Source organism: Girardinichthys multiradiatus, chromosome Y (genome assembly GCF_021462225.1).
Source record: "Girardinichthys multiradiatus isolate DD_20200921_A chromosome Y, DD_fGirMul_XY1, whole genome shotgun sequence".
NCBI classification, from domain to species: domain Eukaryota; kingdom Metazoa; phylum Chordata; class Actinopteri; order Cyprinodontiformes; family Goodeidae; genus Girardinichthys; species Girardinichthys multiradiatus.
The window spans coordinates 37,625,839-37,643,361 of NC_061818.1; the positions used below are offsets into that span (position 1 = coordinate 37,625,839).

General features: G+C 42.0%; 1 protein-coding gene and 1 long non-coding RNA gene across 2 annotated transcripts in view; one reads left to right on the top strand and one right to left on the bottom strand.

Annotated features, from left to right (window-relative positions):
- The first annotated feature begins 1,452 nt into the window (after positions 1-1,452).
- On the top strand, positions 1,453-4,789 carry LOC124863670. Its single transcript, XR_007037184.1, has 3 exons — positions 1,453-1,520; positions 3,783-3,867; positions 4,548-4,789. It is a non-coding gene; the product is annotated as an uncharacterized LOC124863670 (long non-coding RNA).
- A 2,095-nt stretch (positions 4,790-6,884) lies between these two features.
- Positions 6,885-17,523, bottom strand: part of LOC124863669 (xylosyltransferase 1-like) — a 41,823-nt gene continuing 31,184 nt past the window's right edge. Inside the window, exons 8-11 of the mRNA XM_047358091.1 lie at positions 15,585-15,853; positions 10,098-10,293; positions 9,643-9,979; positions 6,885-9,024 (exon numbers count right to left, since the gene is read on the bottom strand). Of these exons, the coding sequence (XP_047214047.1) occupies positions 8,702-9,024; positions 9,643-9,979; positions 10,098-10,293; positions 15,585-15,853 (1,125 nt within the window). The 3' untranslated portion in view covers positions 6,885-8,701. The remainder of the gene's footprint in view (positions 9,025-9,642; positions 9,980-10,097; positions 10,294-15,584; positions 15,854-17,523) is intronic.

The window sequence follows — 17,523 nt, forward strand, 5'->3', positions numbered from 1 at the left end:
GAGCTGCATTCCAACAACTCACCTCTGAAACAGGCAGGTACAAGCATCCTATGTGTATGTTTTTATTCAAATAAATTTGTGGAGAAAAATGATCTAAATGCAAAGGACTGATGGACATTAAGGCTTTGATGGAAATAGATCCATATATATATATTTTGTTTTTATAGATTACAGGTTTTCTAAAAAAATATCAAAAAACAGGAGAACGTGTTTGTGCTGCTCAGAGGTGACATTACGTTATGCAGGAACTGTGCCAACATTTGGGTGCTGTCTGTCTGATAAAAACACGTCTATCTTTTAATCTTAAATATTATTATCTATAAACATTATTTAATTATAAACCAATTCAATTACATTTAAATCTAATTACGTCAGATTTAATTCTAATTATATACTTTTCCATTTAATCATGTTATAATTCAGCAAGTCATTTTTTATATTTAGCTTTAGAAAAGTTAAAACCAAAAATGCATGCTAACAACCAATTGATAGTTACTAAAAAACTATGTAAATAACAATAATTAGACAACTTAGTGTCATATAAACTGTGAAACTGAAGAAACCCGATAACAGTAGTTAACTAGATGCAACAGGAACAGATATACACCAGATATAAAAATAACCCCCTTAAATTATACAACTAAAAAGTATTTTAACCGTAAAACAAATAGATATAGGGCTGCACAGTGGCACAATCGGTAGCACTGTTGCTTCACAGCCAGAAGGTCCTGGGTTTGACTCCCGGCTGGGAGTCTTCCTGCATGGAGTTTGCATGTTCTCCCCGTGCATACGAGGGTTCTCACCTGGTACTCTGGCTTCCTCCCACAGTCCAAAGACATGCCTGTTAGGTTAATTGGTCACTCTAAATAGTGCTTAGGTGTATGAATGAGTGTGTGTGTGCATGGTTGTTTGTGTGTTGCCCTGCGGTGAACTGGTGACCTGTCCAGGGTGTACCCCGCCTCCTGCACATACACTGCTGGAGATAGACACCAGCTTCCCTGCGACCCACTAAGGAAGAAGCGGTATAGAAAATGATTGACTGACAAATAGATATATAAATTTAATTTAATTTATGATTAAGTCTTAAATAGTGGTAAAAACTGAATTAAAAGGGTAATTATAATAATAAAGGCAATAGGATCAAAATAAAACTGCAAGAGATACAAAGGAAGATCGTCATGCTTTGCCATTTTGGAGTTGTGTTTTTATTTTTTGTTTTCTTTTGATTTGCGTTCTCCAGATTTTTGTCATTTAGTATTGTTTCCTCATGTTTGTTTTCTCCATCAGCAGTCTAGCCTCGTTTGTTGTAATCGGTCACCTACCCTCAGTTTTCCTCTGCACCCAGTTCCACACCTGTTATCATTTTCATCTGATTACCTGTCTGCCTTTTTCATTGGTTCACACTCCTCTTCCCTCAGTATAAATATTTGGTTATTTTCATTGTTCCCTGCTCGGTCCTCCTGTTTACTTCCTTGCTGATTCCTGTTCCATGTCATTGCTTTAACCTTCGGAAGACTTGTGTAAGTTTATCTATTTTTTGTTTTTAAAGAAGAGAGATTCTTAAAACCAACTGTGCTGCTGCCAAGCATTTTTCTGCACTCCGTCTCCGTTCAACCAAACATTATGACAAAGATAAACTTAAAATTTGATCAAAAACCAATTACGCTTTTATTATTTAAAAAAAAAACAGGAAGCTGTTCCAAAGGTGAGGACCGTAATAGATTATACACATATATAACATATATCGTACTCATCGTCTTCCGATTCATCCAGGACCGGGTCGCGGGGGCAGCAGACTCAGTAGAGACGCCCAGATGTCCCTCTCCCCAGACACCTCCTCCAGCTCCTCCGGGGGGGAGCCCAAGGAGTTCCCAGGCCAGCCGAGAGACATAGTCCCTCCAGCGTGTCCTGGGCCGTCTCTTAGGCCTTCTCCCGCTGGGACGTGCCTGGAACACCTCCCGAGGAAGGCATGCAGAAGGCATCCAGTATAGATGCCCAAGCCACCTCAAATGGCTCCTCTCGATGTGGAGGAGCAGCGGCTCTACTCCGAGCCCCTCACCCTATTTGTAGGGGAGAGCCCGACCACCCTACGGAGGAAGCTAATTTCAGCCGCTTGTATCCAGGATCTCGTTCTTTCGGTCATGACCCAAAGTTCATGGCCATAGGTGAGGGTAGGAACGTAGACCAACTGGTAAGTCTAGAGCTTTGCTTTTCAGCTCAGCTCTCTCTTCACCACAAGGGACACAGCGTCTCCATATGTATGTGTATATATATATATATATATATATATATATATATATATATATATATATATATATATATATATATATATATATATATATATATATATATATATATATATATATATATATATATATATATATATACCTCCTCCTGGAGGGAGCCCAAGGAGTTCCCAGGCATATATAACTGGCATGTCTTTGGACTGTGGGAGGAAGCCGGAGAACCCACGCATGCACGGGGAGAACATGCAAACTCCATGCAGAAAGACCCGCGGCCAGGAATCGAACCCAGAACCTTCTTGCTGCAAGGCAACATGCATCCATCCTTTTGAAAAGGTAAATGAAATATTGTGTATTATCCCCGTGTAAATAAAAAGGTCATCATCTGCCCCAATAGACAGCGTGCCTGATTAAGCTTGGATAGCAACATGTTAGCATCATCAATTTTATTTGAATGGCCACCACTTACTCCCTACTGTGCCTTTGATCATTTTTATGTCAACTTGCTCTTTTCTCACTGTGGTCTTTTTCAATGAAAGAAGGCGCCTCATGCATGACCCACAGAACCATCAAATAGCAGCTTTATGAGACTGTTGCAAGGATTCAGTAGTGCTTTCATTTTCTTTATCTTCCGGCTCCTTGAATGCTTGTGGTGTTCATCATCTTTAAAAATGTAAAATGTTGAGTTTTTCCAGTAAGAAACATCCTGCTGGGAATGACTGTGGAACTTGCTAGGTGCATAGTTTTCTGTGAAAGGTTTGTTAGTCTTCAGACAGAGAGCTGAAGAAAGAAACTAAAGTTGCTACACACATATGAAACTAATTTAACTGGTTCCAATGAGTCATGGTTTTAAGTCAACAGGAAAGAAGTCCAGAGCTCCCCAAAATGTGTTTAAATAATGTGAACTAGAACCACGGAGAATAAAATTAGGCTTTAAAATTTCAGGTTTGTAGAAATGAGTTGTGGTGAAGAGAGAGCTGAGCTGAAAGGTGAAGCTCTTAATTTACCGGTTGGCCTATGTTCCTAGCCTAGTCTATGGTCATGAACTCTGGGTCAAAGCCGAAAGAACGAGATCCCAGATACAAGCAGCAGGAATTAGCTTCCTCTGCAGGGTACTCCCTTAAAGATACGGTGAGCCATCCAGGAGGGGCTCGGAGTAGAGCTGCTGCTCCTCCACATCGAGAGGAGTCAGCTGAGATGCCTTGGGCATTTGTTTCAAAGGTGTTCCAGGTGAGCCCCAACGGGAGGAGGCCCAGCGGACGGCCCAGGACACAAAGGAGGAACTATGTTTCTCGGCTGGCATGGGAACGCCTTGGGCTAACCCCAGAAGAGCTGGAGGAGGTGTTTGGGGAGAGGGAAGTCTGGGTGTCTCTGCTGAGACTGACTGAAAAAGGTCACAATTAGATTTTCTATTATGTTTCAAATTGATTAATTGATTGAACCACATTTTCTGACACAAAAGGCTCATTTTGAGTCCCGTCCTCCAAACAAACAATGTATTTCCATATTTGGATGATGATGCAGCATCTGTTATTGCAGTCACTGAAAGCCGGTCACTGTTTATGGTCGTAATGAGAAGATCGTGTACGGAGGAAGCATGGGAAACCTATGTGAAAATATCCAGGTGACGAGAATGAATTTACTTTCTTATCCAGAAAGCTACCAGAATCCCCTTGGAGTTAGAGCTGCCTTCATTAACTTCAGCGATTGATTTGTATGCTTCTATATTTTTTATTTTCTGTAAATGACAACTGTGAAGTTTTCCCCAAACTGATATTCTCCATTTTCCTTTCAGGCCAGAGGGCTGAAATACAGTCAAGATTTTTTTGTGCTTGTTGCCCTAAAAATGAAAAACTGATCATATTTTGTCATAGTCTGTTTGTATTCTCATGAGAACAGTTTCATGATTTATTTAACACTTCAGATAAAATGGAATATTTACCAGCACCTAAAGAGCTAGTAGTTTGAGAAGGTGTAAAGATAATACAAACTGACATTAAAAACACTTTTGTTACTAATGAAAACAATGAAAATTGTTCTGCATGAAAATCTCAAGCTTCTTTAAGCTGTGTCTCTCTTACAAAGACGAAACCGAAACATGACTGGAAACCAGTTTCTGTGCAGTCATGCACACACATCGCAGATTAAACGTTTCACTTGTCTTTTTCCAGACCTTTCTCTTTCTCAGCGGCTTCACCATTAAATTTGCTCCAAACAAACTCATTCCTGAAGTTAATGAGATGGGTTTTTTAAACAATTAAGGCCTTCGTGACCTTGATTATTGCTTTTCTCCTCCTGTCCCAGGCCAGCTGAGAGACATAGTCCTTACTTCTGTAAGACTCACTGTTACACCCTGCCTGCCTGCCTTCTGTTTAGCCGGAGTTTGGATTTAAATAAATCATCGTTCTGCTCGCCATGCCATCTCCTCGCCTGCCTCTGCACTTTGGTCCACAAAAACCCTCGACTACGACAATAACTCAGTGTAAAGTGTTTTAGTTACCTGAAAATAAATGCAAAGAAAATAAATACATTATGATAAATAAAAAGTACAAAGATGTCAACATTTTTATTTCAAATCCACATTTCCATTGGTCTGCTTTAATTTAGGCACTTTGTTTATTCCTACATGTATTTAATTAATTTAATTAGTTTGCATTTGTCCTTTTTCTGTAGGTTGTAACCATCTTATTAACACATCTCAGTTAATCTAAGCCAACAGGACAACTTCAGGCTGCAGTCATAGATGTTTGTTTTCTCCAGTTTAGCATAAATAATTAAAATAATTGAACGTTTTTGGTTTTCAGCTGATCCCTTTTTTCCTCCTAACTGTGTTCATTCTGCAGATCTTGGTGAGTTTGTACTTTTACAGCTCCCTGACATGTCACTTTCAACCAGAAAAAGAAATTATTAGACCTTCACAGAGCTCCTCTGGATGTTAGCTTGTTTCTTTTGTTGGATTGAAAACCCACAAAAACAACTGGAAAACTAACGAGTTCTTTTGAATTCAGAGTTAATTAGTTCATTAGCTTCAGTAATCTGGTTTAAAAGGCAAAACTCAGATTTATTGCACAAAGAGTGATATATTTCTAGTATTTATTTCTATAAATGTTGATGATTCTGCCTTACAAGTAATGAAATCCCAAAATTCAGTTCTTTGGAAAATTTGAAGCAGTCTTCTCCACAACCATGGAAAAGACTGCTGAGCGGACAGATGTCCAACAGACTGTCATTGACAACCTCTACAGTGAGGGTAAGCCAAAAAAGTGTTTTTTAAAGAAACTGGCTGGTCTCAAAGTGTTTTATCCAAGTATAATGGAAAGTTAAGTGGAAGGAAAAATTGTGGTAGAAAAAGATGCACAAGCAGCACTTCTTTTCATCCCTCTGCTGATAAGCTGGTTTAGTTTCCAGCACCATTTGGTAGCTGGTATCACTGTGCTTGATTGGCCAGCAAACTAACTTGACCTGAACCACATAAAGAATCTATGGAGTATTGTCAAGAGGAAGATGAGAGACACCAGAACCAACAATGTAGACGAGCTGAAGGCTGCTTTTAAAAAAAAAAAAGGGTTTCCTGAACACCTCAGCAGAACCAGAAACTGATCAACTCCATGCCATGCTGCAGTGATGCAGTAATTCATACAAAACGATCTGAGTGCTGATACTGTATAGTACATCGAAATACTGGTATGTAGGCCCACATTTCTGTATTTAAATCCTTAATTGGTCGGATGTAATATTTAAATTTTCTGACAAACTAAATTTGGGGTTTTTATTAGTTGTAAGCCATAAGCATCAAAAACAAGTGTAATAAAATAAATATATCACCTGTGTGTATTAATCTTTGTATCAATCTCACTTTTTAACAGACTTACTGAAATAAATGAACTTCTGATGATATTCTAATAAGGGCTGGAACTAACATGTATTTTGCTAATTGATTAATCTGTTGATAATCTATTTTTTAATTAACTGATTATCAGGTAACGAAAGGTACTTAATAGGAGATTTCTACAGAATATGAACCAGGTGAAGCTAAAGCTATGCCACTTGATGAATTCTGGATAGATCATATTAACAGAAAAAGAAAGTAATTCATATTAAATGCAAAATGTACATATTTTTTGTACAGTTTTGGCATAATTCCTGCTCTGGGTAGGTTGTACTTTCAGCAGATGGCATGTTTGCCTGTATACTCCAGTTGATGATTATTCATTTACTAAATTCGTTAAGGATTATTTCAATAATCGATTCATTGTATTCACCTAATTCTAATTCCTGACATATAAAGTAGAACACCAGACCGTTTAAGTTCATCATAGAGGCATGAAGGCTGCTTTCATCAGAACATTTACTCAAGTCGACTGTTTCTACACCATTTGTCCACAAGAGGGCGCCCTATGTAAGCTGAATGAAAAGCCTGCTGTGTTTCTGTTTGAATCAACGAGGAGTGTTAACCAGCTGTTCTCTTTTATCCCTTCTGGTTTGAAAGAAACATTTTTGTTGGGCAATAATTTCTGAACCGAAACATGTAAAAATTTACCTTTTCTAACTGGGGGTGTGTTTTTTAACCCGGTATCAGTTGGTCGGAATCCCACCATTTGGACTATAGCGCAGAAATAAAAGACATCATAGTTTCATCAATGAGGTTCTTCTATGGTCGGGATCATTTAATGGTTTAAACAGCCGTCAGAAACAAAGGCACACATTTTCCTCCAGAAAGCAAATCCCAGATATCTGCCTTTCAAATCCTTTCAAATCAACTACACCGAAAAAAACCTATTTATATAAACCTTTGAATAAATTACTTCAGCAGTTCTTAGATGTTTGACTCACACACACAAGGAAAAAAACTGTAGTAAAGATTAAGATGAATGGACGGCTCACTTCAAGTTTGAAGGATTTTAAAATAGCACAAAAAAAAAAAAAAAACGACGTTCACACAAGACAGAGCCGCTGGAGTCCAGGAGGAAAAACTTTAAACAAGTTTAGAAGATAATTAATTGGAAAGATCTCAGACATTTTATTTTGAGTTAGTGAAAAAATATCACTTTTAATATCTCACGGTGATCTGCACTGATGTATTTTTATTCATCTGCTCGTAAAATATCCCAACGGTGACCACAGCGCTGTAACTCCAACACATCATGAAGTAATCATGTCCTGCCAGCAGGTGGCGATCATGGCAACATTCTGTGCATGGTGTGTACAACAGCAGTAGCTCTCTATATTTGACACAGTCTTTATATAAATAACCTCCAGCACACAGTCCGGGTGAGGCAGGAAAACAACGTTTAATTTGCTGTTGTTTCTTACTTCTCCCTGACTCCAGTTTGACTCTGTGTGAAAACGTCCAGAACACAATTCCTGCTGAGTCTGGAAAAGGGATAGAATTTGATTTAATTACTTTCCAGGTCTGGATAAGTAAAAGAAAAGTATCAATCCCTCCATTTTCCTCCCATTAATCTGTCCATCAATCTATTCACTTTTCCATCCATCAGCCTATACGTCTGTGCCTCCATCATCCATCCGGTCTAGTTTCTGCACGTCTGCCCTCTAAAAATCTTTGTGAACCTGTACATTTTTAAGTGGCTTTTATCTGAAAAACCAGATAAGTCTGGAAAACAGGAAACAGGAGCTGAAAAAATAATGGATGGTCTGTTTTCTCCATTTAAATCTTTAAACTTCCAGTAAATGTTGGCACCATGGTCAAGCTTTAATTATCAGACAGCCCATTAAATCTTCACATCAGAAACTTCAGTAAAGTCATTTTTTTTGTTAGATTTTCTAAGACTTACAAAGCTGGTTTTTCGTGAAAATATTGTTTTTGTGAAAAATTCAGACAAGTAATTTACAGTATCTGGTCTGGACCGATGTTTCTACCTGTCAAGTGTGGTCCACCTTTACATGTAGGTGCCACCAGGAGGCGCTCTGGTTTCTGTCTTCACTCACTTGTTCTAAAGGCCTAAAATAACTCACAGTTTTATCTGCTAATAAATAGATTACTGAAAATACTATTGGTTTATATTCTGTGAAATACTAGAAATAAATTCACTTCCATACATCCCGAATCTGTTCAGGAACCCTGTAAAAACCCAACAGGCCCGAAGTTGTTGGAAATGCCAGATCAGAACAGATTTCAGTTTAAACATTAAATCCTGTCTGCCGACGTCCAACTAAATAAAGAAATAAATCGGATTTTCTAGAAGATTTTCTGCATCCAGAGCTGTTTTCAGTATTACAATGTGAAGCAGCTCTTTCAGCAGGGAGACTCAACAACAAGAGGTATGAAGTTCTGGTTCTGACATTCATTCGCTCCGCTCAGCAGCCACATGATCCCAAAATAAAGTGGGATCAGACCGAGTTTGGATTCTCTTCCACTGTTCCTGCAACCTTTAAATAAATAAATATCAGACACAAACGTGTCTTCCTTCATCCGTCCTCTCCTGTCCATCTGGCTGCTACCTGATCCGTCCGTCCTCTCTGGGTGTGCTCAGTTCGGATTTTGGGTCGGGGCTGGCAGAGCTCCACGTGGTGAGGGGGCAGCTCTGCATGACGGGGCAGGCGCTGGGGCCCAGCGAGCAGACGTCTGAGGCGGACCAGTGGCCCTCCAGGAGCCCGTCCAGCCAGCGTCTCAGCGGCGCCCCCGTCAAGCCAGAGTTCGCCTCGGCTTCCTCCACAGCGCTAAGACTCACCGGCAGCCGCAGCACCGGGTTCAGACCATGGAAGCTCTGCTCCATGTAGGAGTTCCGGGCCGGACCGGCGTGCAGCCGCAGGGTGTGCTCTGGGTGGAAAAACAGAGGAAATTAAATGTATTCAGAGGGTAGGAATATTTTCTCAAGGAACATTATGAGTCATTTAGAGCCATCTTGCCTCAGTTTTCAGTGTTTTTAAATCACCTAGTTTGACATGAGTTCTTACTTTTTCTCCATCAAACAAGACTTTTTATTGGATTCAGCTAAAGATTTGGAACCATTGTCTTTTGACAGGATGTGGGTTCTTGTCTGTTCTACGCCCGGACCACACGGTCCACCCCTTGAGTTCAGCAGCCTTTTTCTGTCTTTTACGTCACCGGTCTTACTTAGTCCTGCAGTTATGTCTGGAGAACCACATACCGCCTGATGAGGAGGGGGAGGCTAAATCAGACAGAGGTGACCGTGTGCGTCCATGACAGAGAGCCAGGATGTGCTGACACTATAAATATGTCTGCATGTGTTGTTGACAGCTGGGGCAGCAGGGCCCCCAATCGCTGTAGTTTGTATCTTATCTCCTCTGAGCTGCAACAACCCATCTAAACCATTTTCAGAGTTCAGAGTTTCTGCATCAAATAAATAATGTGCAGGATTACATTTACAGGTCATGTGACTTCAGAAAGCATGAATTACAGTCTGATGATGCCCACCTTTCTGAATAGGCTGCTGTCGGTGGAACTCCTGCGGAGCTACGACGAAGCTGGTCTGACCCATCAGGTTCCAGTGGTGAAGCACCCTCAGCGTCCAGACGCCCGGCCGCAGTGGCGAGGTGAGCGGTGGCCGGTAGTGGGTGACCTCAGCGGACGCGTCCACTAAGATGTCGTAGGTGGCGGCGATGACGTTGGTGGGGTCGATCCAAACTATGGTGGCAGTCAGGTTGCTCTGGCTTCGGCTCCAGTGCTGCACGGCCACCGGCTCGTCTTCGGGTCCCAGCAGACCCCCCCAGTTCCTGAAGAGGCGCTCCTTTGGATCCCAGTCTGACCCAACCTGAAACGAGAAGATCTTGAGTTTAGATCTCTTCAATTTTAACTGAACAGACACTTTATTAACAGATAAATCAGAACTTCATGTTGGAGTTAGATCTGGAGTCCTGATGCCACCTGACCTGAATGTGCTGAAGTCTGTTGCTGGTGTGGGGCTGGCTGGCCTGGGTGAAGTGGTCTTTGGGTGTCACCCAGGTCTCCAGGGTCTCCATCTGGGTGGAGGCTCGGTTAGTGGCCACGTGACGCACCAGGTAGCCCTGGAACTGGTCCGACAGGAAGTAGAGGTGCACGGACGTTGGGTGGCTCATGGCTACAAACCTGAGAGATAAAAGTGAACAAAGTGTCTATCTCTAGTAAAGTGATGCTTTTTCTCCTCAGATGCACAATAAACAGGAGTGAAGTCAGATGGTACTGAACCCTAACGAACAAGAATAATATCCCACAGCATCTTCTGCCTTTTTAATTTACTTTGAATAAAAACATCACAGTGAAAATAAAACCTCTAAAAGATGTTTACATTTATTGACTTAGGGCACTAAATATGGTTAGGGCTGGTTCTGCTGGGTCTGGGTCCAATTTGAGAATTATTACAGGCTGAATATCTTATTAACCCTTAGAGATAGGGTGAGGAGCTCGGCCATCCGGGAGGAGCTCGGAGTAGAGCCACTGCTCCTCTACATCGAGAGGAACCATTTGAGGTGGCTCGGGCATCTATACCGGATGCCTCCTGGATGCCTTCCTCAGGAGGTGTTCCAGGCACGTCCCACCGGGAGGAGGCCCAGGACACGCTGGAGGGACTATGTCTCTCGGCTGGCCTGGGAACGCCTTGGGCTCCCCCTGGAGGAGCTGGAGGAGGTGTCTGGGGAGAGGGATGTCTGGGTGTCTCTGCTGAGTCTGCTGCCCCTGCGACCCGGTCCCGGATAAGCGGAAGACGACGGGTACGAGTATCTTATTAACATGCAAAGTGTGAATTCATGACAACCAACTCGTTTTGCACTCCAAACTGTCCTTTGCAATATTATTAATGTAGTCTAATTATGAAAATGTGTTGCAGTCCTCTCTGAAGTCCATCTATTGTTAAACTCTAGATTCTGCACCAGTCTGTTTCTAACATGAGTTGACGCTGGTGCCCTCACGAGGTGCAAACAGAAACAGCAGCAAAAAAGCTGTTTTTTCAAAATAAAAGCAGTGTGTTTGCAGGTTTGATTCTATACTGACCACCTTAGGCCAACATGAGAGACAGGAGAGAGGAAGAACCCCAGGAAAACCGTTGGACTTCTGTCTGACATTTAAAATCTAAAAGGCTTCTGTCTCTGATGAAATGAGTTCATGCAGGTTGGAGCAAGAGCTTTTAGGTGAGAGGATGTCCAAGAGTGTCCAGCAACCTCCAGGACCATCTCCTGCACCCAAGGAAGGTGCAATAGAAGTGTTTTCACCTCTGCAGAGGTTGCTCAGGTGGGTATGAGTGCACAGTGAGAAGACTTTAGGACAAGGATGGCAGAAAGATGCCACTTTGTCCAAGAACATGATCAAGGACACACTGAACCCCTGCAGGAAGTACCAGGATGGACAACAGAAGACTGGAGCAAACTTGTTCTCTCTAATCAATCCACCTTCTGATCGTTTGGGTCATCTGGAGAAGAAAAGCTGAGAGATACCATGAGTCCTGGGTGGTGCCAACTAAAAGCACCCTGATCCAATCCATGTGTGAGGTGTCTTCTCATCCAAGGAAGTAGGCTCCTCTGCTCAAGAACACCGGCATGGATAAATGAACAGTTTGGTGATGATATGTGGATTTTCCAGCACAATCTGATACAGTATCACAAGGTTAAAGTGATAAAGTGGCTCAAAGATCAGAACACTGTGATTTGGATCAGAACCCAACTGAGAACCTGGGGCCCGTTTTCAAATAGAAAGTGAAGGAAAAAACCCAACAAATTGGGATCAACTCTCAGCACCAAGAAGACAAGAATAGCTCATCACCAGTCAGGATTTGGTCCAGAAGCTCAAGTCAGAGAGAATTAGAAAAGTTAGGAAGAAGGTAAACACTGAGTCATCTACAGGTCCTTCTCAAAATATTAGCATATTGTGATAAAGTTCATTATTTTCCATAATGTCATGATGAAAATTTAACATTCATATATTTTAGATTCATTGCACACTAACTGAAATATTTCAGGTCTTTTATTGTCTTAATACAGATGATTTTGGCATACAGCTCATGAAAACCCAAAATTCCTATCTCACAAAATTTGCATATTTCATCCGACCAATAAAAGAAAAGTGTTTTTAATACAAAAAACGTCAACCTTCAAATAATCATGTACAGTTATGCACTCAATACTTGGTCGGGAATCCTTTTGCAGAAATGACTGCTTCAATGCGGCGTGGCATGGAGGCAATCAGCCTGTGGCACTGCTGAGGTCTTATGGAGGCCCAGGATGCTTCGATAGCGGCCTTTAGCTCATCCAGAGTGTTGGGTCTTGAGTCTCTCAACGTTCTCTTCACAATATCCCACAGATTCTCTATGGGGTTCAGGTCAGGAGAGTTGGCAGGCCAATTGAGCACAGTGATACCATGGTCAGTAAACCATTTACCAGTGGTTTTGGCACTGTGAGCAGGTGCCAGGTCGTGCTGAAAAATGAAATCTTCATCTCCATAAAGCTTTTCAGCAGATGGAAGCATGAAGTGCTCCAAAATCTCCTGATAGCTAGCTGCATTGACCCTGCCCTTGATAAAACACAGTGGACCAACACCAGCAGCTGACACGGCACCCCAGACCATCACTGACTGTGGGTACTTGACACTGGACCTCTGGCATTTTGGCATTTCCTTCTCCCCAGTCTTCCTCCAGACTCTGGCACCTTGATTTCCGAATGACATGCAGAATTTGCTTTCATCTGAAAAAAGTACTTTGGACCACTGAGCAACAGTCCAGTGCTGCTTCTCTGTAGTCCAGGTCAGGCGCTTCTGCCGCTGTTTTTGGTTCAAAAGTGGCTTGACCTGGGGAATGCGGCACCTGTAGCCCATTTCCTGCACACGCCTGTGCACGGTGGTTCTGGATGTTTCTACTCCAGACTCAGTCCACTGCTTCCGCAGGTCCCCCAAGGTCTGGAATCGGCCCTTCTCCACAATCTTCCTCAGGGTCCGGTCACCTCTTCTCGTTGTGCAGCGTTTTCTGCCACACTTTTTCCTTCCCACAGACTTCCCACTGAGGTGCCTTGATACAGCACTCTGGGAACAGCCTATTCGTTCAGAAATTTCTTTCTGTGTCTTACCCTCTTGCTTGAGGGTGTCAATAGTGGCCTTCTGGACAGCAGTCAGGTCGGCAGTCTTACCCATGATTGGGGTTTTGAGTGATGAACCAGGCTGGGAGTTTTAAAGGCCTCAGGAATCTTTTGCAGGTGTTTAGAGTTAACTCGTTGATTCAGATGATTAGGTTCATAGCTCGTTTAGAGACCCTTTTAATGATATGCTAATTTTGTGAGATAGGAATTTTGGGTTTTCATGAGCTGTATGCCAAAATCATCCGTATTAAGACAATAAAAGACCTGAAATATTTCAGTTAGTGTGCAATGAATCTAAAATATATGAATGTTAAATTTTCATCATGACGTTATGGAAAATAATGAACTTTATCACAATATGCTAATATTTTGAGAAGGACCTGTATACAATTAGCTAGCAAAATCCTTTACAACATAAATGTTTTTAATCCTTCAGAAAAGCAGAGAAACACGTAAAAACATCTAAAAGATGTTGAAACCATGAAGCTTTTAGCCATGACTTCATATGAAGAGCTGAAAGTGTCTTCTGATACTGCTGTCATGTCGAGGGAAACAATGTGGTCCTTTCTAAGCAGCCGGTCCCCTCCTGTCCTCATACACGGTTCCTGTAAAGCTGCCTCCACCCATATTAACCACCAATCCCCACCCAAAGCCCAGTAACAAATACCTCCTTGTAGAGTCTGTGGGTCTCCGCCCACAGCACACACACAGAAACTGTGACTGGGCAGGAAAAAAACAGTCGAACCAGAAACTGAAGCCTAGTTGTACCTCAGCACAAGCAGTCCTTATCTTTTAATTTAATTTGGACCGAATAAACTCCGCCTGCGGTGAGTTTAGTGGAAAAATACGTCTCATTGGTCCATCTTCCTCCCCAAATCAGACTGGAACAGAACAGCTTCTCTGGAAAACCACTGATTTTACAGGTTTATTCACCCTGAACTAAACCTGTTCATCTGAGAATCTGTGCATTTTTGTCCTGACGAATAAAATTATCTGAGTATTAAATAAGACTTTCCACCACCTTTTCTATACATCACTACCTGAACCTTCATTAGATTCTGATTTTGATAAATATGGCTAAACAGCAACTGAAATCACCAAATTCGGTTCCTCAGAAAATAAAAATCTTGCCTCAGATTTTAAACAGAAATGTTCTGTAATAACAGAAAATCAGAGGGGGACACTGCTGACTTCACTGCTGTCCAGCAGACAGTCACCGCCACCCCCACAAGGGGGGTCAACTACAACAGGTCATCGCTAAACAAGCAGGCTGTTCCCTGAGCGCCGTTTCCAAAATATTAATGGAAAGTGAAGTGGAAGGAAAACGTGCGTTAGAAAAAGGTGCACCAGGGACAACAAAAGAATGAGAGGGTCGTGAAGCGAAGCCTATTCGGGGGCTGATTCTCAAGGAGGGGACTGCAGCTGTCAGAGCTTCAAAAGTCCTAAACACAGAAGGATCCAGGACATGAGCTACATGTGGTAAGCCGAGACAATCTGGCAGAAGAAGCGAGAGCCACAAAATCCAATGTTTCCAAAGTCAGTGATAATTTGGAGTGCCAAGTCATCTGCCGGTCTTTGTCCACTGGGTTTTATCAAATTCACAGTCAGAGCAGCCATCTACCAGGACATTTTAGAGCACTTCACAGTTCCTTCTGCTGACAAGCTTTATGGAGATGCTGATTTAATTTTCCAGCAGGACTTGGTACCGGCCCACACTGCCAAAGGTACCAATACCTGCTTTACTTACCATACTATCACTATGCTGGACTGGCCAGCAAGGAGGCCTGTCTTAAACCCCATAGAAAACCTCTAAACTGTTGTTACGAGGAAGAGAGACGCCAGAACCAACATGCAGGTGACCAGAAGACCACTTTAGGGCTTCCTGAACACCTCAGCAGAACCACAGTCTGATCGCCCCCATGCCACGGCGCATTGATGAAGTAATTCATGCAACAGGAGCCCAGACCAAGCAGTACATGGACGGATTGTTCAGCAGGATCACAATTCTGTATAATATATATATTTCTCTAGTTCGGATATAATATTCTAACTTTCTGAGGAAATAATTTTGAGGTTTTTATTTGCTGTAAGCCACATTCATCCAAATGATCAGAAATAAAGGCTTGAAATAAATCGCTCTCTATTTAAAGAACCTGTGTTTGATACATATGTTGCTTTTAGGAATTAAATAAATGGATAATTTAAGAATCTTTGTCCTGTTAAGACTAAATCAGTTGGTGTTTTTAAAGCTCAGAGCAGATAGAAATTACTGAGAAGGTGAAACATGCTGTAATTTCGTGATCTCTTCCACCTGCTCCGTACCTGCAGCTGTGATCATTGGGATGTCCCTGCATTGACCCGGCAGCGCGGGACAGTCCCATACGGGCAAAGGCGTGGTAGTGGCTTAGCTTGGAGTCGGACAGGCTGGAGAGTCCGTCCGTCTCCTGCTCATAGATGTTCTCCCAGTAGGCCTGGAGGCCCGGGGTGCTGGACGGATACGCTCCATACAGGAAGGCGTCCAGCTGGCTGATGATCTCCTGGCTGACGCTGGCCTCAAACTTCCGAGCAAAGAAGGTGGGTCTGGAGGTTTGCTGCAGTCGAAAAATGATTAAACTCATTTCAGTTTAACAAAAGAAGGCAACTTATCCCAACCAAGTTTTTTTCCTATTTTTGTCAATTTTTCTTGCAGTTTATTTCATGATTTTATGTAACAGTGTGTGTTATCATGTGTGTGGTTGTGAGCATGACATTCAGTCGCCTCTCAATGTCCAACCCTGACATTACAATAATACCAACCCTGCAAACCTCAACAGCTCCGAGCTACAAGGATCCAAAAATACCTGCAGCCTTGGGTCTACAGCTGCCTCCAGGACCAGAGCTTCTCATAGAACCCGTCCACAGACACTGACCTCAGGTCTGCCACTACAAAGACACCGGAACCGCCCAAAGCCAGTGCCGCTAATTTGTGAATGCAGAGCTATTCTGGGCTCCTCTGCCAGCCTCCAGAGGGACCGAAGGCTGCAGGAGTATCAATTTCATCCCAGTGAACCCAGAAACGACAAACGTTCTGTAATGTTCTGTCAAGTTAAAAGGTATATGGGTTATAAGAATGATGCTTTCAATAGAAACTGAGATTTTCTCACTTCTCTGTGTGAAACTAAAAAGCTGGCAGTGATGTAGAAATATTAAAGCTACATTCACAATTTCTTGGTTTCCCTTATTTTAAATTAAAAGTTATTCAGTCAGTCATTTTCTACCGCTTATTCCATAGTGGGTCGCAGGGGAGCTGGTGCCTATCTCCAGCAGTCTATGGGCGAGAGGCGGGGTCCACCCTGGACAGGTCGCCAGTCCATCGCAGGGCAACACACAAACAACCACGCACACACTCATTCATACACCTAAGGGCAATTTAGAGAGACCAATTAACCTAACAGGCATGTCTTTGGACTGTGGGAGGAAGCCAGAGTACCCGGTGAGAACCCACGCATGCACGGGGAGAACTCCATGCAGAAAGACCCCAGGTTGGGAATCAAACCCAGGACCTTCTCGCTGCAAGGCAACAGTGCTACCAACTGCACCACCGTGCAGCCCTAAAAAAAAGTTATTCAATGTTTTTTAAAGTTTAGATCTTACATAAAACAGTCTGAAGAAACCAAACACAACTATTGCAGTTAAATAATAAAATCTACCAGTTATGAACCAGTTATGAGTGTGGAGTTTAATTGTATGTTTAAAGGGTTTGTTGCTGTTCTTCAGTTTAACCTGCTGGGGGCGCTGGTTTAATTCCAGCAGAAAGTCTTCATTTTTTACTCTCACATTAAACAGCTGATGCTGCTTTGAACGTCAAAGATGACATTGGAAAACTTTTCAGGTCCAGAATCAGTCAGAACCTTGTTCTGTTCATGGGGAAACATTAGTTCCCAGTCCAGTTACAAATGTTGGATTTTTTCAGACTAAACCAAATATTTTTACATAATTAATGCTGAACTTAATTATTATTTGGATGCATTTTTAAATTAGCTTCTGTCTGTATTTTGAAACTTATTTTACAACAGTAGAAAGTAAAAAATGGTTGTTGTGATTTGTTTTGGTTTGTTTACACTTTTTATTTTACCATTTACCAAAAACAAAGTTCTTTCTGTTCAAATAAGGATGAAAACGTGTGTATACTCCTCTTTCAAACAGAAACAACTTAACTGAAACAAATAACTTTAACAGTTTTTTTTTAATCGTTTAAAATTAGTTCTTAAATAAATAACGT